This window comes from Argopecten irradians, chromosome 16 (assembly GCF_041381155.1).
Source record: "Argopecten irradians isolate NY chromosome 16, Ai_NY, whole genome shotgun sequence".
Lineage (NCBI taxonomy): Eukaryota > Metazoa > Mollusca > Bivalvia > Pectinida > Pectinidae > Argopecten > Argopecten irradians.
The window spans coordinates 25,774,443-25,799,017 of NC_091149.1; the positions used below are offsets into that span (position 1 = coordinate 25,774,443).

The window sequence follows — 24,575 nt, forward strand, 5'->3', positions numbered from 1 at the left end:
TTCGGTTTTGGTCGCCATCAACTTCATTTCCATTCACAACCATCCACAATTTTCCGGAAGAGTCATGAAAAAACCAAAAGCGCTTTTTCCTGGATGTAACTTTAGAAGGTGATTCATATTTTGTGTATGACAAGTATTTGCTCAAATCAATCTAAAAGTAAGCAATAAATCATAGTGTCCATTTGCTTTAAAGTATTTCTCAACTGCACTCCTAGACTTATATCGTGTGAATCATTTTATTAGCCGTTAATGAGTGTTGTGACAACCGTTATTATTGATTAATCGAACCTAGCAATCCAGTTTAATGACAACACCAGTGAAGAAATATCTCGCACCTATTGTATAAATTAAACATTGGATTTAACGATGATTTGGTATCATCAAATTTGCGTCCTTTCTAAAGGATAATGAAAATAGTTGAATATACACCAATTCAAAGAATCACAAGACTCTTAGGTACATTGTTTATTGTATAGTTGCACCCGGAAAATAAACAATGGCGCGCCTATTTCCTAGCCGATTTCGTCCACTCTTTATCGGGTAGATTGACCTGGCACGTGTTATTGGCTTAGATGTTATGCGTCGGCTCCAAGGTACCATAAAGGTATCATTTCGATCAAGCCATAAATAGGAGTTCTCGCCTAGTAGAGGTCATATATCAGGCAGTGGATATGTTTGGCTTTATCGAATTATGTATCACCGAATAGCTCATCGGGGCAACTCAAAACGATTCTGAAATTACAAAAATGTATAATTTCGTACACCCGATAGATTTCGTTCACACATGGATGATTATTGCAATACGGCTGCGGCCACAGCGGTCTTCCGTCATGTCTACAATGCTCCACAATTCAGACATCAGCTGATGGAGTTGGCTTCAAATCGACATTGTGAATTCAAGCGTGCACGTAGTCGAATATATATGGTATTGGCAGCAATTCCTTGTGACTAGGGTTTTTTTTATGTTTGGAAGGTCTGATTAATTGAACTTGACATTTATCCGGATGAGAAATCAACCATGTTTGTGACCCGGATATTTGTTCTAATGTCCATTAACTGGATATCAAATATTCCATTATTTTTTTAGATATTATTTCTATTTCAATAACATCATTATGTCATATAAACAAGATTATCAATATGTTTTCTGAAGTGTGTATGTTATAGTTTTAAAACTTTCATTTAATTTGATATTACATATTAAAGAAACAAATCATGGAACAAATACGTCTTTCACATAATGTTGCATGATTCGATGGTCAATTTTCATTGGTTATTGAACCATGCAAGAGGATGTCAAAAAGACTAACGGTAGTTTACAGTTTTCTCGGTTTAAAAAAAGCTGATTGACTTAATTATAGTTGATAGTTGATATAAATGATGGAATAAAATGGCTTTTGTGTTATTCTATTGGGATACTCTTTTGTAATTGTTATTATGTATTGAAAATTGATGATAATGCCTTTGTTTTTTTTAACCATATAAATTCCTGCTAGTTATCCAAGTGGAGCATTTTGCTAGAACGCATTTAAAATTAATTTTATCGCCCTACATATTAACACCAATTAATAAAGGCGCTGCTGTATACTCGCTAATGGCATAACATCAACATCCACCAACGCTATGATATCGACATGAATCAGCCGGTGTATTGTTACAATGCTTTGTAACCATACCCTATTCTGGAGAACAAGAACCGCCACCATTTTGTATGCATGAAGCCATTTAAGGACACATCTGAATAAATACCGACAGGAATGACTGCTCATAAAATTTGCATATAAATGTTTCATTTATTTTATTCAATTTGTGTACAGATGTATGACCAATCAGATACCAATTCATCATCGGGTATATGCCAATATTGGGAACAATGGTCATTAAAATAAAAATGATGCATTTTCTAATTTTTTTTCTGACTTTAGCGTTATCAGAAAAGTCACCATACGCTGACATTACTTACAAATATAATAGACACTGTATTTCATAGTCACCTGATAATGGGACAATCTCATGCTGCATACAATAAAAGGCATTTTTAATTAATTGTTGATTGAATAATTACACCAACTCAAAATATCGTAATATCAAGTAGGTATGTAGACGTCCTAAAACATATGATAACATACAGTTTGTTTGCACTGAGAAATACAATCGACTTATTGATCGCTACCACCTACATGAAACTCAATAATCATTGTTGACCACAATGATAATAGGATTTCAAGGTTGATTAATACAGGTGTCAACCTCATTACAAGTCAGTTATTGTACAGTACATGGCGTGAAGTGGTTTGTTTATCATAGTCAGGTGAGCGACATTATGCGTCAGATTATCATCTAATTTCTCATTCTACCGGAGAGATAAGAACCATATTGCTACATGACATCAAATCACTAGGGATACACCCGAACGTTAATTGCTATCACACCTCATATTCTATTTATTAAAGAATGATTTGTACGTACGAGTGAATGGTCTTAGTTTAGAAATGTTGCAAACACGCAATCGAGCAGAAGCAAATAAGCAGCAATGTCGAATATTAAAATAAATGGGAACTCAAGAACACTATATGATAAACAACAGTCACTTGTTTGGGAACCTCTATATCAACGAGAATGAACAACACCACCAACACAACCACCACGACCAACAACAAAAGAAAGTCGTTGTTATTTGTAAATATCTTAGAAGAGCAACAAAGCAACCTGTGTATTCCAGTGTTCTAATGATTAGGAAAAAATAAAATCCGTTTTACGAAAGCAGATTTTAATTCAAGAAATACTTGTATTATTAAGAACAGTATACGGACTGTATCACTGAACTGCATCTACCTTATCCTAAAATAAGATTAAAGGTTTAAGGTCATTACTTGGACATCTAATTCAGTGTCGAATCCGATTTCAAAGGTCATGCCATGCAAAATCACTTACTTATCCGAAATAGCTGTTCCGTCTTCGAACATCTTCAATGTTTCTAAGCACAGTAATGTTTTGTACACCTTATATTGGATTTAATTGTTTTATTAAATGCAGAATTATAAACTTATAAACACCACTTTTACTTTTCAGGCTTTTCGAGAGTTTTCACCCTAAATGTTGACGCTGGGTTGCGTGACGCAACTACACAGGATGTTGTTTCTATTGTATTCTACTGCTTGCATTGTTGGGATTTCAATGTACAAGTTGTTATAGGAATCAGGTCATTAATTACACATTGTTTCAATAATAAAGGTTTAATGTATAGTTTAATATCGTGAAGGTAATACAGAACAAAAAGCTTATAACCTATGTTCTTGGTATATGTACATATCAAATCGACTATTCTATGATTGAAGTCCCCTATTGTTCCGTTAAATAACGGAAAATGTTACTATCAAATAAATGTCACCATCAAGTCGCGCCTTGGTCTGCAATGCGTTAAACATTTTGTACAACCAATCAAACAATTGCTTGAATGACATATAATGGATGATTTATTTCATCTAACAAAGTTCACAGGAATATATGTTTATTCCGGAATGTCAGAACAAAGACGGCTCGACAATTACACTGAGTAGGTATTGAATGTATCTTTTGTAAGAAGGTTTATGTTGAAACCTGCTGGCATTGTTATTATGTAATTTACGCTATATCTGACAGAATAATTTACGTTATTTTGACATAATGTGATCCCGAGAAGGTTTATGATCATTAGGACAGTAACTAAAGTGTTAATGTCTGCTCCTCGTTATCTAAAAGTACATGTCACATTATGTATATAACATGTTATTGGTGAATTATCAAAATTACAAAAAATATTACCGCGTGACAAACAACGTCATAGGAATGACGTCAAAATATCTCTTACATTATGTCAATTGTCAAAACTTCATAAAGATCAAAATGGGAAAGACTTTCCACTGTTTCAAAGAGACAGCAATAACATACCGCGGCCTCCCAAAATATAGAGATTCAAGTAAATATATTGCATACAAGGGGACGCTGTCGCTAAATGACCTATATAACGTTAAATGAAATAGTCAATTAAACGTTAAATGAAATAGTCAATTAACCAACTTAAAGATCAATCTCCAAGATCCTACTTTGTACTTGCTATACAACTACAATAGAGAGCAAATGTATCTCAACAGTCGAGAAAAATGAACACAATGAAAAATAATTTTCAATTATTGAATCCAACACGTCCTTTATAACAGCAACAAATAAAGTTTATCAAATCATACCAAGGTATCGTTGATAAACGTCCTTGGGTTTGAAATGCCTAATTAAAGTTAAAATGATTAGCTGCACTAATGCAAAATAATTAGTTATCTGTAGAGTTGGTGACTTTCTGAATCCGTAATTGAAATAAATTCATGTTGAATCACCATGACATATACACTTATTTGACTTAATTCAATTTCAACAGGACAAAAACACATTAACAAGTGTTAACTTGCAGACATGAAGTATAACCTGCAGAAAACTAAACACTTTAAATTATAACCTCTATGGAAAGCACCATAAGCAAGGAGACAATCCCAGATTTAATGGCACCAAGTAAAAGCTTAGCATGAAAAGTTGTAAAACCAAAGCCAGAAAACGTATCAACTGTTTGGTATTAGATAGGCTTTAATAGTGTTTATAATTAAATCAGACATCTCGTGAAGATGTCGTCACTGTCTTCCGTGAAGACATTGCAGTGTCTCGTTTAGGGCATTGCTGAGAGAGCGCGTGGGGGTATTGGTTAATAAATCAGGAAGATATTCAAATAAAACATTTATAAATCGGCATTGATGGGGGATTGAGCCTATTAAATAAGGACATATGCGATTATAATAAATCCGTAAACATCTTATGATCTGTAAACAAAACATGTTTTTATAACAGAGACATTATTGTAAAGTCACAGGCGTCACACGAAATAAATAAAAATTCGCAACCATGACAACCGTTTGAAATTTTGTAAACAAAACAAAATAGTCTGGTATGTGATATTAGCTATTGTGAAATTGTTTGCGTCGTAAAGAAAATTTGACAACAGTAATAAATAAAAATGATTTTTAATGTCATATTTTAAGATACAGATATAAACCTTATGATTAAATATGATAAAAATAACTGCAATGAATTCGGATAACTCGAACATGGCATAATTAATTGTTTCATCAGAGTTTTCAAAGTATGCAAGAGCATTTACTGACTACTGGTCGTTGGCTTTTCTCCGGATACTCCGGCTTTCCTTAACTATTAACATGGCACGTTCTTAAATGACTTCTGCTGTTACATAGGAAGTAATAATCAAACCAGAAGGTTATATAGTTTTATGTGGTTTACAAAATAAAGAAGAGAAACAAAACCAAAGGGTTATATAGTTTGGTGTGGTATACAACATAAAGAAGAGAAACAAACACATTGGTTATATAGTTTGGTGTGGTATACAAAATAAAGAAGACAAAAACAAACCGAAGGGTTATATAGTTTGGTGTGGTATACAAAATAAAGAAGACAAAAACAAACCGAAGGGTTATATAGTTTGGTGTGGTATACAAAATAAAGAAGACAAAAACAAACCGAAGGGTTATATAGTTTGGTGTGGTATACAAAATAAAGAAGACAAAAACAACCCGAAGGGTTATATAGTTTGGTGTGGTATACAAAATAAAGAAGACAAAAACAAACCGAAGGGTTATATAGTTTGGTGTGGTATACAAGATAAACCAAAGGGTTATATAGTTTGGTGTGGTATACAAAATAAAGAAGAGAAAAACAAACCGAAGGGTTATATAGTTTGGTGTGGTATACAAAATAAACCGAAGGGTTATATACTTTGGTGTGGTATACAAGATAAACCAAAGGTTTATATAGTTTGGTGTGGTATACAAAATAAACCGAAGGGTTATATACTTTGGTGTGGTATACAAGATAAACCAAAGGTTTATATATTTTGGTGGGGCATACAAGATAAAGACAGCGAAACCGTTGTTGATTTATAAAATTAGGCTATAGTGGTCAGACAGATGTGGGTATTTTTGAATGATATTACATAATGACGAGAATCTAGGGTCAGAATATTTTTATTTCCTTCCAGATTAAAACATTCTCTCCAATAATAAGAAGAGATAGGTCGTCATTATCGGAACTGCGGAGATAGTTAAATATGGAAGTAAATATCAGACATACGACGAATGCTGTTCCAATAAAGACAATTAGCGAAGTTTATAAAATATTCAAACCCAAGAATACATCAGCTTCGGAATTAGAAATGAGATCTCCCGAATTGATAAATGAGTGGAAGATATATTTAAGGAAACGCCATCAGACATGGAAAGTTCAAATGTGAAAACAGGACAGTGCAGTTCCGCTCAGTCAGACGGGTTAAATATTCTATTTGTGTTGATTAATTATCTTGCTCAAAGGAAACCGAATCAAAACCACAAAATTCATTATTCGGAACGGTACAAAAAAGAACAAAATCACTGGCTCTGATGATGTGTATCATCAGCGCACCTGATCACAAGTTCGGCCCCCGCAGCTTTTTATACTTGGACAAATGTATTGATTAGTGCTGAGACCGTCACTAGTAGGCTCTGTGGAATACCTAGACTGGAAAATGTCACCGGGAAATGAAGCGACAAATCTCGGTCATAATGAATTGTTACCTGGTTTGTAGTTTATGTGTCCTGGTCAGAGGTGAATGGATTTATAGACATCGCTAGATATTGATTTGTGATAGCACACAGGTAGATCACGGCTAATTAACCATGACATTGATAACAGTTGTCAATAAATACTGGTTATTTTCGCGTGTCAACAATAAGATTCAACCATACCTCAATATTTCGCGATCATACCAATGTCTGCTCTGGTCACGTTTTACAATGTTTATTTAGTTCTCTTTCTATGTTATTGAATTATCATTGATCTAATTTTTTTCTATTTTTGCTGGTGTGTAAACTGCATTTCTTTTGAACAGATATTTCAACATGACGGGCTAAATTTAGTGTTTGGATTAAATAAACGTTTGCTATTTTCAATTGATGGAATCCCGGAACAGCTGCTTCTTTATTTGTTGAAAAGTTGTCCAGTTCAGAGAATACACAAAATATAGTTCTACAATAACTTCTTTTTTCATTCCATTTATACAATATTTCTGAAATATGTTATTTTCATATCTATAATTAAGATTTTCATTACATTCGTACATTTATTATATTGGAAAATTTGTCAATACAGATACAAAAGGCCTAATTGCATGCGCATTCACACTAATCGAGGAAGTCAGTGTTCCGATGTGTGTATTCTTGCGCGATAAACTCTTCGTTTATGTAAGTGTATATTGCAAGAGAAAACGGAAATGTAAATATTAACAAATAAAACCAATTTACCAATATCTGAAGACAACGGATATTTAACCATAACGTACATTCTTAAAATTTGTCAATAACTATTTATAAGCAAAATATCGATAACTATATTTATTTTTTTCGATATCTTGATTTCTTTTTTTCTAAAATTCCAAATGTCTGTTCCGATCAGGTTTTCTAACATTTCCATTTGTTTGTGAAAATAACATGATAATCAATGAGATACATCGACCACACGTATCATTAACATTTATGAAAACCTATAACCGGATCACGAATTCGAGGTCCTCATGAGGGAAATTCTTGATACCAACTATTCGTCTCATGGGACCAAGGTTTTACCTGGATACAAAAACATTTAAATGCCTAACAGATACTGATATCCACGCCTACATGAATCAGAATAGACCAGGGCGGATATTTATTTCATGTTTTGTTTATTTGATAGCGTCCTATTAACATCTAGGGTCTTTTTTGTTTGTTTGTTTGATTAATCAACGTCCTATTAACAGCTATGGTCATGTAAGGACGGCCTCCCATGTATGCGGTGTGTTGCGTGTATGTTGTGCGAGGTGCGTGTTTTGGGAGACTGTGGTATACTCATGTTGTGTCTTCTTGTATAGTGGAACTGTTGCCCTTTTATAGTGCTACATCACTGAAGCATGCCTCCGTTAAAGGACGGTCTACCATGTGGTGTGTTACGTGTATGGAGCGCGGTATATTCGTATTGTAGACAAATTTCAATATTATAAGTGTTTATTTTTTGTTTCATTTCGTTTTACAGCCAATCGGACAGCTAAGGACATTTAGGGCTGTACTGTTGTCTTTACAAATTCAGGAAAAAAATGATAAATATTAAAATATTATTAATTCAAATGAAATGTAAACAATTGAAATAAAAATGAAGTGTAATGTTTGTTCTTCAATTAAGAATAAACGGCAAGCAAAATTTACAGCGAAAATTGAAAACGTCGATAAAATGATAGTCATATAATGCCTTATCTAAATCATATGAAATAATTATATTTCTGTTAATTATCCGTTAATAGCATCGAGTCTCACGACAGGAAGTAGAGTAAACATGACTTTATACACTCAATCAAACGAACACCAATAGTGTTAGGATTCAAGATAAAGGAATCATCAAGAAAAATATATATGCCGGTGCAGTAAAATAAAAGCGTTGTTTGCCTCTCTTACATATGTCTAAAACTATGGAAATCAAGTTAATATGATTTCAAAGCTCATCGAAATAATTTTAAGTGTTTACGAAAAAGATGATAATTGGTGCAATTCAAAATTCGGGTCGTTCATTCAGCGATTTTACTTTAACAGGATATTTTATTTTGAAAACAATAATAAGTTAAACAAATTTTCTTTGATTATTTTCATGTGAAGTTTAATGAGTGTCTCTCATTCCTTTATCCCACCACCTACAAAGAGCCTTAGAATGGTAAAAGACAGGATTTACTCTGACACTATTCAGTGCCATATATAAAAAACACTATTTTATGATATTCCACATTACTGTGTCTTCCGTTTATGGGAACTGAGCGTTCGTCAATTTTAAATGTTAAATTCTCTACTCTTTAAACGTGTAAATGTCAACCCAAACATTAAACTACTAAAATCCAAACTGAAGCACACAACAGCCACAACAATATTCTTATACAGCCTTACAACGCTACAGCACGCGACTTGTACGACACACTCTGTGTACACGAATTATATAGCAAACAGAATTTGTACTGAATATTAAAGATATCAAAATGACAGTCATATAAACTATTAGATATACTAGTTCTATAAAAGAACGATACCAGAAATAGTTCGTGTCAAATGTCAAAATGATGATTTTTGAATAATAAACACAGACACAAAGTACAAAATGATATCAAATGTTCAAATGATGACAGTCAAATCGACTATTGAATAGGAAATAATACTGGCTATTGAATATAAAAAAGTGCTACAGCAGAAATTGTCCATGTGACATGTTTGACTCGATCATCATTTCAAGTCTTAATCGACATGATGATATTGAGTAGTTGATTGTTAGCTTGGCCAATTAAGTTTAACCTCACAGTATGTATTGCGTTGCGTGTGGTACTTGTGTGTTTTTGGAGGCTGTGGTTTATTGGTGTTATTCGTGTCACAATGGTATTCTTGGCCAAACAAAATGCTAACTCAAGGAAAAGACTAAGAACAGCAAACCCCACCCGGTCACATTATACTGACAAACGACACACCAGTAGCCCTACTCCTCTTTATGCTGAACAGAGGCTATTGCACTGGAGACTGGAGACAAGAAGACATCAAACAGATGCGTCATTTAGTCACTTGATAGTGATATTTTAGTGGTATCTTACCAAAAGTGTATTGAAAATCGCTCCTGTCAGAATGCGCTGTTCGGCCATATTCTACTGACAATAGGGTGATCGATACATGGCACTATATAAATTAAGAGTGATAAGCAGAAGCTATCTAAGATAGAATTCAAAGTTTGGTTTGTTTTATTAACGTCCCATTAACAGCCAGGGTCATGTAAGGACAGCCTCCCATGTATAACGTCCCATTAACAGCCAGGGTCATGTAAGGACAGCCTCCCATGTATAACGTCCCATTAACAGCCAGGGTCATGTAAGGACAGCCTCCCATGTATAACGTCCCATTAACAGCCAGGGTCATGTAAGGACAGCCTCCCATGTATAACGTCCCATTAACAGCCAGGGTCATGTAAGGACAGCCTCCCATGTATAACGTCCCATTAACAGCCAGGGTCATGTAAGGACAGCCTCCCATGTATAACGTCCCATTAACAGCCAGGGTCATGTAAGGACAGCCTCCCATGTATAACGTCCCATTAACAGCCAGGGTCATGTAAGGACAGCCTCCCATGTATAACGTCCCATTAACAGCCAGGGTCATGTAAGGACAGCCTCCCATGTATAACGTCCCATTAACAGCCAGGGTCATGTAAGGACAGCCTCCCATGTATAACGTCCCATTAACAGCCAGGGTCATGTAAGGACAGCCTCCCATGTATAACGTCCCATTAACAGCCAGGGTCATGTAAGGACAGCCTCCCATGTATAACGTCCCATTAACAGCCAGGGTCATGTAAGGACAGCCTCCCATGTATAACGTCCCATTAACAGCCAGGGTCATGTAAGGACAGCCTCCCATGTATAACGTCCCATTAACAGCCAGGGTCATGTAAGGACAGCCTCCCATGTATACGTCCATAAAGCCAGGGTCATGTAAGGACAGCCTCCCATGTATAACGTCCCATTAACAGCCAGGGTCATGTAAGGACGGCCTCCCATGTATAACGTCCTATTAACAGCCAGGGTCATGTAAGGACAGCCTCCCATGTATAACGTCCTATTAACAGCCAGGGTCATGTAAGGACGGCCTCCCATGTATAACGTCCCATTAACAGCCAGGGTCATGTAAGGACAGCCTCCCATGTATAACGTCCCATTAACAGCCAGGTCAGTCATGTAAGGACAGCCTCCCATGTATAACGTCCCATTAACAGCCAGGGTCATGTAAGGACGGCCTCCCATGTATAACGTCCCATTAACAGCCAGGGTCATGTAAGGACAGCCTCCCATGTATAACGTCCCATTAACAGCCAGGGTCATGTAAGGACGGCCTCCCATGTATAACGTCCCATTAACAGCCAGGGTCATGTAAGGACGGCCTCCCATGTATAACGTCCTATTAACAGCCAGGGTCATGTAAGGACGGCCTCCCATGTATAACGTCCCATTAACAGCCAGGGTCATGTAAGGACAGCCTCCCATGTATAACGTCCCATTAACAGCCAGGGTCATGTAAGGACAGCCTCCCATGTATAACGTCCCATTAACAGCCAGGGTCATGTAAGGTCGGCCTCCCATGTATAACGTCCCATTAACAGCCAGGGTCATGTAAGGACGGCCTCCCATGTATAACGTCCCATTAACAGCCAGGGTCATGTAAGGTCGGCCTCCCATGTATAACGTCCCATTAACAGCCAGGGTCATGTAAGGTCGGCCTCCCATGTATAACGTCCCATTAACAGCCAGGGTCATGTAAGGACGGCCTCCCATGTATAACGTCCCATTAACAGCCAGGGTCATGTAAGGACAGCCTCCCATGTATAACGTCCCAATAACAGCCAGGGTCATGTAAGGACAGCCTCCCATGTATAACGTCCCATTAACAGCCAGGGTCATGTAAGGACGGCCTCCCATGTATAACGTCCCATTAACAGCCAGGGTCATGTAAGGACGGCCTCCCATGTATAACGTCCCATTAACAGCCAGGGTCATGTAAGGACGGCCTCCCATGTATAACGTCCCATTAACAGCCAGGGTCATGTAAGGACAGCCTCCCATGTATAACGTCCCATTAACAGCCAGGGTCATGTAAGGACAGCCTCCCATGTATAACGTCCCATTAACAGCCAGGGTCATGTAAGGACAGCCTCCCATGTATAACGTCCCATTAACAGCCAGGGTCATGTAAGGACAGCCTCCCATGTATAACGTCCCATTAACAGCCAGGGTCATGTAAGGACAGCCTCCCATGTATAACGTCCCATTAACAGCCAGGGTCATGTAAGGACAGCCTCCCATGTATAACGTCCCATTAACAGCCAGGGTCATGTAAGGACAGCCTCCCATGTATAACGTCCCATTAACAGCCAGGGTCATGTAAGGACGGTCCCCCATGTATAACGTCCCATTAACAGCCAGGGTCATGTAAGGACGGCCTGCCATGTATAACGTCCCATTAACAGCCAGGGTCATGTAAGGACGGTCTCCCATGTATGTGGTGTCTTACGTGTGTTAAGTGCGAGGTGTTTAGGGAGACTGCGGTATATTCGTGCTGTGTTTTTCTATAGAAGAACTCTTGCCCTTTACATAGTGCTACAATACTGAATCATGCCGACCATTCGGTCATATTATACTGACAATATGGTGATCAACACATGAAACTATAAAATGCAGAAAGGTAAGTAGAGTTTAAACTGATACAAAATAAAATTCAAAGTGTCGTTCTAAAGGACGAATGTATATTATATTTGAAATAGGTTAAAGGGAAAATCAACATTTTATGACCAGAGCATGGTCAAAGCCCTGTCAATGAACAGGTATGGATCGAACTCGGAGTCATATTGTCAACAGTAAATAATTAAACATGGTCAGAAAACAAAGCAAACACCGCAGGGATTAAACTTTGGACAATGGTACGGACATAGTGTGACTTGGTCTATGATAAACACAATATCCGATACTGAAGTAACAACACTATGAGACTTTACACACTTAGAATATACTCAGAATAATGGACCCCATTTAATTGTTGATATATCACAATATCGACCGGACCTCGATTACATTCGCTTTCACTCACGTAAACTCTATTAGAATGATATGTAAGATCGCTAAATATAGCGTTTAGTGTAGCGAAAACACAGAAAAAAGTCAGTTTAGGAAATATATTAACAAAAGTGTACCTTAACAAGTCACCAAAAACCTAATGGTATAAACATTAAAATCAATAAATAACATGAACAGATTTCGAGTCATTGCGTTACCACTTCGACTATACATACCTTTATCGATTTGAATTCGTGGATATTAAATTCTGCGGTGTACCAATCCCAACAATTCGTGAATAAATAAAATACTGCAGTCTTAGGTACGTTAATGATATTCTGAGTATCTCGTTGGTGTCTAGAATTCGCGAATTTCAATGTAAGAGCGTGCGAACTAATTTCGCGAATTTCACGACCAAAGTAAAATTCACGAAAGTTTATCACCGCGATTGAACATCAACTTCTTTTATATTGATAGGGATTTTCATTCCTTGTTTATTCCGCGAATGTTAATCTTCGCAAACTTGTTTAAATACAAATCGCGAAAACTAGTAGCTGCTAAAGAACGTTGGTTTACATCATAGCGAAATTAACCAACCGCAAAAATTAACCATTTCACAGTATTATGATAAGTATGATGAACAGCCAGGGTTTTACACATGTATAAATATGTAAGTAGATCAGACATATATCTATCGTTATCATGGCTCAGTGTCGGATTAAGGTGTATTACACAATGTAACTGTACTCGTACACTAGACTTTACGTTGTCGATCATACATGCTTTCTACTTCTCCGCCTGTCCATCTATCAACATACCTGTCAGCCCTGATTAAACCTCCTGTTAATATTATCGCCTTCTTATACTCCGAAACCTCCTGTAAATATTTTCGCCTTCCTATACTCCAACCAAATCCTTCCCCAACTTTTACTCCCTGTCAGTGTATACCGTAACAGGAGCAATACAAAATAAATAAACAACTTTAAATAGTAAAAGAAATGAAGAATTGGCTGTGGTATATAAGTTTAAATAAAGGTAAATAAATTAAAGTAAACTGTGTTCGTGATATGTATCAACTTCCACCCTTTCATTTTATTGCTGTATTTCATATTTCTTTTGAAATAGAAACACGTACTTAATAATCTAATCCATGTATAAACGTTTTTTGATTGACAACTGTCGAACTAAAATATATTAATACTACGCGTAAGTAATAGATGTACGCTGTTAATATAGTTGGCATTAATTGCAAATGTAAAAATCAAGACGATTAAGAAATTATATAAATAAAATAATATCAATATTTGTGCTTAAAATAGACGAAACAAAATATCTAGGTGTATTTTTGTCAAACAAAAAATGCCAATACGTATACAGACCAGATACAAACAGAAAATCTTGGTGTATCTTACTTGAATAAATGTTTGAACATATCGTCATACAAAAGTAAAAAATTCCAAAACGTCTTAATTGACTAAATGCCTAAATTTTGTCATACCAAAATTTCTAAACCCCTTACCCTATTAAATGCTTGAGCTTTGTCATACAAATATGCCAAAACGTCTTAATTGACTAAATGCCTAAATTTTGTCATACCAAAATTTCTAAACCCCTTACCCTATTAAATGCCTGAGCTTTGTCATACAAATATGCCAAAACGTTTTAATTTACTAAATGCCTAAATTTTGTTATACAAAAATGCCTAAATGTCTTACGTTATTCATGGCCGAACTTTGTCATACAAAAATGCCAAACCGTGAACAGAGACCATTACAAACAGTTGTCTATGTTACATAGCATAGTAATTGCCTGAACGTTATCATACAAAAAAATCATAAACGTGTTAATTTACTAAATGCCTGAACGTTGTCATAAAAAGCCAAAACCTCTTACTTTTTAAATGCCTGACCTTTGTCATACAAAATTGCCAAAACGTAAACAGAAGACCATTTACAGACAACTGTCAATGTTATACAGGGTAGTATACCCTTGAGCCTAATATATTTATTATGATTTCTATCGATAACCAACAACATGTTGAAAAGCTGCCAATACAATTAGCCTAAGTACTACTTTGTCAATTCCAGCCTCATCCTACCTTATTGACGGGATGCTCCGGCAGAACGATAGATAACTTCCGATGATTGTTTGAACCGTTCATGAGACCATCATTAGTTGATACAGTTTTCCATGTATACTTCTGAGCACGAATTCCTTTACTATCATGTCTCGCCATGTCGCTACATTGGTGTTCGCTGCGTGTACCTACGCTTCGCACGTTCTCGCCTCTGCCAATTTGACACGACGAGCTCTGTGCTACAACAACAGTATTGTAGAATTCGTCTTCTTCGTATTGATCTCAGAATTCAAGAGCAGCCGGCAACTCGACTAACTGGTCAGTGGAATGTTGTGTAATTTTCTATAGTAATTTCGACTTCGATCTGTCCTCGTGCTAACAATTACCCAGAATCCGATTAATTGCCTTAAGCAACATAGAGAAACTAAACTAAATGCTTATATGTCAATAAGCAGAGATCTGGAGCGCTAGAACTCAAACACAAATGCTTGTAAGCCTTGAAGTGAACCATCACAGCCTGTGAATGGAATGTGTAATGCTACAATTGTATACTACTGGTCAACCGCCACTTGGAGTAACTCCAATGTCCACGTAACGAAAAGGACATCTCCGAACTATGTAAATAAGTAGGACATACATTATTCCCCAGGACACCAATAAAATCACTGGAACACACAACTAGATGCAGGCGTTTTAGTTTCCCCTGCTACCAAACGCACGTGCTGCGTACCAATCTATGGTCCAGTTCTACCAAATTGCATAATTATAAGATTTCGTGTGCATACAATATACACCGCTTAGAAATTAACATATAATTCCCGCCAATTTCAGAAACATATACCATCCCGTTAGCATTGATAATGTGTATTGTATTACTGGTAAAACTGGTGTAGATGCTGATTATTTAATAGTATGTACGAGTCCAACGTTAAATAGGTAACACATCCAAGGATACATGTGTGTTTTATTTAGTTGAGAGATACATGGAGTGCTGTTACTCTTACTCTGAATACATAATTGAGATACAGTCATCCTGCATATAAGGACACTTATGAATAAGTCTACTTCAGAAGGACAACTTTATTATCAGTATCTTCAAACATTTTAAGTAATAACTTCAAGGATACGTAGATACGTGAATGGTTTATCCAAAGTCGAGGGATACGTGGAAGGTTACTCCAACTCTGAATATGTATATGAAATAAAGCCATCCTGCATATAAGGACACTTATAAATTAAGTCTACTTTAAAAGGACAAATTCATTATCAATACTTTCAAACATTTTGAAATATTTATCTGTGATAAATTCTTCCTGCATAAAAGGACACATATAATTAAGTCTACTTTAAAAGGGAAACTTTATTATCAATACCTTCAAAGATTTTGAAATATTTATCTGTGATAAAGTCATTCTGCATAAAAGGACACATATAAATTAAGTCTACTTTAAAAGGACAAATTTATTATCAATACTTTCAAACATTTTAAGGATACGTAGATACGTGAATAGTTTATCCAAAGTCGAGGGATACGTGGCTATAATGCATATAAGGACACTTATGAATAAGTCTACTTTAAATAAAAGACTTGTTTAACAATATCTTCAAACAGTATACGTACTGTAAAACAACGTATCAGGTTAAGTCAGCATATGACCGTGTCACGATCAATCACAGAACAATGCAATTTTAATTTGGTATTTGGTTTCAGTAGATATTTACATACAACACGTTTTTGACATGTACGCATTTCAGGTATAAAGCCAAATCTACTACTATCATAACAATAGGTTTTGTTAACAAAATATCTACGTAAAACTGTTGTTAACGAAAACGTACTATTACAACATACTCATATCAATAGGTTTTTGACGCCAAATACGTATACGTTCATCTTTTGTTGACGAAAAACGAAAACAATTCTGTCAGTCCGTTTTCGGCCATCGGACTTTTTTCATTAGTTACGCGGAACATTGCAAATTTGATTATGAATACATTTTTTGCCGATACCTACAAATTGTCTCCAAGGAAACATTTATAACAAAACACTCTTGAATCATATTAGTTTATATGTAATCAAATTCCTATATAAGAGCAAGGTGGTATTGATCTTTCTAAACACATTAAACGTAATTTACAAGACTAGGAAAAAAGACTTTATTCATTTTTCCTTTATCAAATAAAGCATTGGTTAAGCTCATTTAAAAGCTTAAAGATGCTCCACCGCCGACAGAGTATAAATGATATCCATCATTTTAACAATAATTGGTATTTAATTGTATATTTATATATGTCTAATTAACATAAAAATAATTTGATATAATTTATTTTGCTTTCGGTGCATGCGCAATCAGTACTGCATTCCACATAGGACATAGTGCTATGTTTTTTTTTTGGGATGCAATTAATAATTTTCAGAAATTTTTATCTTGAGATAAAATCGAAAGCTCTAACTTTTCAATGGTGGTAATGGTGTAAAGTTAGTAATTTTTGTAACTACAGAAAAATACTAAATCGTCTGCCCCTGTTTTGGATAGAGAAAAAAAAATACCATTGCGGTGGAGCATCTTTAAATATAGGAAGATTTGAATATTTAAAATGTTTTCGAACAACTGGGACCAGACGTTTTAGTTTTCCATCCAACAAATCGTACACAGTTGTATAACGCCAAATATGCTACTCAACCGGATGTTTGTCCATTCTACTCATATTTGTTGATAGTGAAGTGAGCTTTTAACGGATTACAGTCAGTTGACAAGCAAAACTAAGGGATAACGACAAAAATAATCAGACACATATCTACCACGGAGGATACACATTAAATAAGACATTGTCCCCAACAAAACAGCACATACTGAGGTCATCACTACCCTACCTAGACGTTACAACGGCTATAGTTCATGTCCAATCCGCTATCAATGATAGACTATTAAGCCCGGCCAACGATCATATACTGTCCCATATAACGTCTGATAGCAGCACAGTATCACCAATATTGACTGTTTATTACACACGGTTGTGTTCTGTTATTTACGGATAATTAACCTTAGTATACATCGCATTTACACACAACATTATCCCAATACATCACAGCACGGTATAATTGCTTTCTATACGTTTCATTACTTTTATTAGGTACGTTTTTATTCTATCCGCTCTATCTCTAGGGATTATCCGCTCGAGCTGTATGTGACATTCCTCCTACCGGGAGATGCTTGGATTGTGATATCCTTATGATAAGATGATGCACATTTTCATCGCTGTGCATTTCCGCAATTCATCATGATGCATTTAGTTAACGCACATAAAAGTAAGTAATCACTTGTGTAATCATGCATAACGAGTACCAGGAATCATGGTTAACTGCGTTTACTAAATATCGTTTAGAGCGCGGATATAAGTCAATATTTCGTAATTCCGTTTATGTTAATCTCTTATACGGAAGGTATCACAAAGAAGGTACAACTTCACAAAACCAACAGCTAACATTGGTATCAACTGGTAATATCATATGTGATAAAGTCAACAAAAATGAACATTGTAACATGTATAACATGAAACCCAAATTGTGTAACAAGTACAGAACAGTCAGTTAAAACCAGTCGTCCCACTCCATTAATGCTGAGCGCCACTTTTAAAGTAGTTGTCACCGCCAGCGTCTTTATAAGTTGTTTTATGGTTAGTTAACATCACGGGTTTGAGATTGTAAAAACGGAAGTGCTATTGAGGATGACATTGCAAAAATGGATCAAGTATTGTAAGGCGGGGATCGTCAACTTTTCTGTAGGCCTTGAGTCTATACTCATTGTAATTGAGTTCTTGTGAACTTCTTGTTGTTTATATCCGCTATTGATTATCAGATTTCAAATAAATTTCTTATTATGTTGGCGATTGTACTCCTATGGAAGCCGAAAGCAAGATGATTTTCACAATTCCTTTACTCCAATCACTGGTACATTCGTGGTTGGTAGGTAATTAACTAGCGACCGTTCATGAAAGTTTTACGCGTGACATTTATGTCAACCGCCGGATTAAGATTTCGCCAGCAGAGCTTTCGCTCCAAATGGTCGTCTGTGGTGATAATACGGCGATAAATAGAGCAAGGACGGAAGGTATTGGGCACTAAAAAAACGGTCAAATATTCCAAAGGGGACTTATGTTCGCTGTTCATGGCAATCATTCGCTCATTTTCTAAGTCTGTCGGGATGACCCAATTAGCCTGAAAGGCTATTTGGCAATTTATATCAATTAGGGACAAATCGTTCTACCATTTGTTTAAACGACATACCGCAATCTTTTGTCAATTTGTTTTGTACACTTCGATAAGCCTTTTCATGTTACCATCTCTTTTGCTGTGTTTTGCACTGACTACCAATCTTAAGTTCTGGAAAAAATTTTTCTCGAACATAGCTTTTTGTGGAAACGAATGGAAGATAATAGAAATGACTTTAGAACATTCTGTTTATAGCAATGTAAAAGACCACATACTTTTTCATATAAAATATTAATTTGTTGTTTGTAGTTTTAGAGTTTTTGTAACAATTAATATCATGATTGAACAGAAGTAATGAGTATTCGTTACGCAATCTCAAATACAACTACCATTGTTTTGAGCAATAAATTAGACAAAAAAGTATAATGCATTATTGTAACTGACAATATCACCGAACCCACAGTAAATCATTGAATGGAGTCTTATGAATCTCAATTAAATTTCAATTCATGTAAAACAGATTGGAAATTGTTGCATTAAAGATATTCAAAGGTTTCTAACGTAACAAACATTATTGATGTGATTTTACCTCGAAGTAAATCGCTCGAAATAATATTTTGTATTTTTTTCATAAAATGGATTAGGTATTAATACGTCATAATTACCATTCCAATTGCAATAGTTACATTATATAATATTCAGATATTGAAGAATTTAAATGAAAACAGTTTTCAATGACGCCATATTCCTACAATATTATACATGTTCATGTTATTGTATTATGGTTCTTGTTTCAGATTTTCTAGGGATATAGACTATTTGCTCTATTTTGATAAACACACATATTTTTAATTTTAACTTCACGAATGCATCTTAGTTAATAAAAAAGTCATTCGGGCAATATAGAGTTATATTAGCAGTTTCAAATGCCCAAGAATAATATATAACAGAATCAACTATTCTTGAGACACCTTCATAAATCCATTATCATATTTAGACAAGTATTCGGTTTGATCTGTAATTACTAGCCCTTCCAGATTTAAAAGGCCATTTTTTGTGAAATCAGTCAAACTTAACTTTTCATATCGTAGACCATGGCTATTTCAATATCTTCATAGACGTAATTCTTAAAAGTTCGTATTACTTATTTTCAAGCTATTTTTATGGGCACGGTATTTTCGCGATATCGCGAGTCATCACCGTGATTTTAATCCTTGAACTATTCAGAATTGGTCATATTATGTATATGCCACATCCCAAAATTTGGATTCGCTAAACTTTACTTTTCCTATGTCATTGTTTCATGTTTCTACGAGTTTCCAGAGATACCATGGTAAAAATGCTTACAAACAGACTACCATCAGCGGCTGTTTGAATATTCTATTTACCTGCATGGCAATGACCCATGGAATGGCATTTTTATTGAGACATTGTTATGCAACGTACATTAATGACTTGGTGATCGAAGTGCGTGCTGACATTCTTTTCGCGCGCCAATTAAGAGATATATATCATCTTTTCTTGTTTATCTTTCTGTGCTAGGAACATCCTGTGATATATATATATATATTCATCTATTCCATTTAAATGCACACATCAATCAATACATTCTGCCGGACAATAAGAAGTTCGCCCTTATGGTCGATTGGAACCGTTTCCTTTAATTTATCGTCGACAGCCAACGATCTGTTCTAAAAATCTGTTCAATTTGAAGACAGGAAATTGTTTTTCGTTCGCAGATCTGAAAACACATTTAAGATAAAATAAGAATCGCAATTAGTGTGTATTTTCGATTGAAATAAATCAGTGACGGGAATATTCCTACTTTTCAGACATAAAGTAAAATAATTGACGAACACTTTACAACGGAAGTGATATCTGCAAGTAAATCGACCGCATTATGGTTTTAATTGATTTCGTGTATACATATATATATATCAAAAAGCCAGGACGTTCTCTTTATTAATGTCATTTACTATGTAGCGATTTTCCAAACGTTGCATGCATTTTAAAATGGTATACGTATTAATGAAAGTTTTACTGTTGCATACAGAACATGTAACAGTGAGTATGATTTATTTATCACATATTCTGCCTGATATCCATTGTTTTTGCTCGTGTAATATTTTTGCATATGTCACTTGTTTAATATGACCTGGAGCTGAAAATTCATATAGAATTGTATGCGGTGTATAGAGTGTGTGAAGTGCGAGGTCATAAGGTGTATGTTTTGGGAGACTGCGGCGGCGTGTTCGTGATGTGTCTCCTTAAGTATACCGCGCTAAAAGATTTCTCTAGACGTGTTGTTTGTTTGTTTGATTAGATTAACGTCCTATTAACAGCCATGGTCATTTAAGGACGGCCTCCTATGTATATGGCGTGTTGTGGGTATAAATACATGGTGCGTGTTTTGGGAGACTGCGGTGTATTGGTGTTGTGTCTTCTAGTATAGTGGATCTCTTGCCATTTTTATAGTGTTATATCACTGAACCATGCCGCTGAAGACACCAGTCGTAAGTGATGCTGGTAGTCTCAGTATATGTTTAAAAACTGGCGCTCAGCATAAACAGGTACCATCGCTATGTTAAGGATCACCTTATACTACGATAATATATAGGCTCGTTTGTAGTCCTAACACAAAGCGGATATACACAGGTGTTCCAGATTAACAAACGCCGACCTTTTTGTCAACAGTATTTCTAAAAAAATCAGAATTAGATTAGGACACGATATTTGTTTATCAAATCGACATCATGGAATACGCTTTCCCATTCTATATACTGAACCATCACTAGAAACAGAAATTACCCGATAGTCTTTCTGGTGTTAGGCCTAGTTCAAAGTGAAGCAACAAAACATTTAATTACGCAACGCAAAAACATCACCTTATGCAGTTCTATATGAATAAAGGACTCGCGGATGTACTTTTCATACTTTTAATGTCAGACTTTATAGAATATAACATGAAATGAAAAGGGAAGACAAACTGAATAATTTAACACATGCCTTCACATTGTGCACGATTCTTTTTATTAAGTGTCAGTGAAGTACATTATTAATACGACATCCATATGTGTTTTATCATTGCATCACATTTGATGCACCGCACTTTATGTCGATGGAAAATTTATTGTCGATATTTTAATTTTATCGAAACAGTGAAAAAATTCTACTTCACTCACGCTATGTTCATTTTTTTCAATGTCTTTGTTTTATGGGAACAACTATTTTAATTTTCCGAAGGAATTGACTTATATTAACAGGGCGTAGCAGCAAAAATGTTTACTTTTGCAGCACATTACTTTATCACTCTTGTACTAATTTAGGTTAGACAAATGGCTTTGTTTTTTCACCTTTTCTCTTTGTTGATTAATGAGTACCAAGTGTAAACTCTTAGGAAAATATATCATTGTTTTATAAGTCTTCAGGAGACTCCACATGGACATAAAAGGGAATTGTAGATAGATATATCCCCAGTAATTAATCATCCAGACTGGAGAAATTAACACACATGACCGTACCACAATGAAACCAATCAGCCAGTCCGGGTCATCACTCATTACCTCTGTCTTGAGGGACCACCGAGCGGTCGGGGGATTTCTGGGATATGGACGACGGGGTGATTACCACTGTAGATATAGAAGATTGATCGACTCCCGAGATCCAAGACGGGAATATCTTTGTGCACTGTGTTGTTTGAAGTCTTATTAACAGTTTTTGTTAATTAAGGATGATATCTCTATCGTCGATGTTGAGGTTTTAGGAGTCTCCTTGTAACAGAACATTAACTTTATGTAGTGCGAAACTAATGAAGCAAATGTCAACGGTATTTTACACAGAACAGTGTTTCCGGTCACATTACACTTTCATATTACACGGGACGAACTTAAGACCAATATAACTAGATGATAAAACGGCAGAATAATTCAAGAATTCAGGCAAGGGACGAAAAAGGGTAGGAAGGCAATTTCACACACCAAATGCATTGTTCTGTAAAGGCACAGAACCCAAAGCATTTGTTCAAATATATATATATATATATATATACGCTAGCTTTTGTAACCCACATAATCTATTTTAATAAATTATTATTGCATAAACATATAAGCAATCATCACTCAGCGAAGGACGCATCACTCGTTATGTTAAATCACATTCTGTTACAGAGGGGTAAGTGGTAACATGATTAAATCTAAATCACCCGCACCTGTTTAAGGTACGAATATAAGTATTTCACACGTACAAATCGACGTGCATGTCCCTGAACGAAAGTGATTACAGAGAGTCGGTCTCGCGACAGCTGGTGCACAGCTGCACCGCTGCATCACGTGCCGAGGACCCTGTTTAGACCCAGAGCGGATCTACTCTGCCCGTCCCGATCTGTCGTGGCATATTCCAACGGAAAACCCATGTATATATGTGCGGCGTGTTTGATGTTGGGTATGACGGGCGGTGATATATGTAATGAAAATGATCATGTTATTTATGTAACATTGTTTGCTGATTAGATACGACCATACCGTACAGTGCATAAAATATCACTCGTGATATCAACGGTGATGGCGTTATGGTTTATATTCATACAGTCAAACCTGGCTGTAAAGATCACACAAGGAAAAGAAATAAAAATACTTGGCTTTATACACAGTTCGAGACCATAGGTGGTCTTATTACGCAAGTGGTCGTCATAAAGTGGTTGAATTGTGTTGAAATGTTGTCATTTTTGGCCACAGGAAAGTGGACTTATTCAGTAGGCGGTCTTTATACAGAGGTGGTCGCTACGACAAGTTAGTTTTAGTGTATCTTTGATATGAATGGGATTAAGTAAACCTTTATCCATTGTATTAACAAATGTTCATCTTTATATTACTACTATGGTACTGGCGATATGGTGATGGGAAGGTTCTGCTAGGGATCGAGAGTAGCATGCGCCTGAATATTGACAAGAAATAAATGTATACACCTGTATACTCGCACAAGCACTATCATATGTTTACGTGGTAATTATCAGTATATAAACGGGATTTCGAGTTATCTCCCTTATTACAAGAGAATATTACAAATTGATCGTGTTCATTTTGGTGCTTTTTTCTTCTTCCTCCCCTTTTTAGAAAAAAACCCCAAAAAACACTACGATAAAGCAATTAAGCATGGAAATAACCAATGAAAGAAAACAGAAAAAAAGTGAAGAAAAAACTACAAAAATAAATATAATATGCCCATAAATAAGAACATTCATGCTAATTCATAGAATGGCCGAATGGCGATACAACACAGCTATCGTAGTAGCGTTTAATTGGATCTGTCATTGGTGGTATGATGCAAGGTGATGGATAGTTAAAGTCGTATAGTTCTACAGAGAGAATTGTCTGTGCGCACACAATATACACTGCTACTCTGTACAATGTACCTCTGGTGTAACAGGCCTTGACACCTCATACATCATAATCTATCGACTTTGATCAATTTTACCCGACACGCACCTTAAACGGAAGCTGGGCGCAGATGTGCCGGTGTAACATTGTCAATAAAAAGCTTTACTGCAGCTCCGTCAGTGAAGCGCT

At 35.8% G+C, this 24,575-nt stretch overlaps 1 protein-coding gene across 8 annotated transcripts in view; it reads right to left on the reverse strand.

The window, feature by feature from the left end:
• LOC138310251 (cys-loop ligand-gated ion channel-like) overlaps positions 1-24,575 on the reverse strand; it is a 138,320-nt gene that overhangs the window by 41,224 nt on the left and 72,521 nt on the right. Inside the window, exon 1 of one of the 8 annotated variants that reach the window (XM_069251380.1) lies at positions 14,820-15,535. The exons of the other annotated variants lie outside the window; for them this stretch is intronic. Within the exon in view, the coding sequence (XP_069107481.1) occupies positions 14,820-14,957 (138 nt within the window). The 5' untranslated portion in view covers positions 14,958-15,535. Of the gene's footprint in view, positions 1-14,819; positions 15,536-24,575 lie in introns of those variants that run through there. 8 annotated transcript variants of the gene reach the window in all.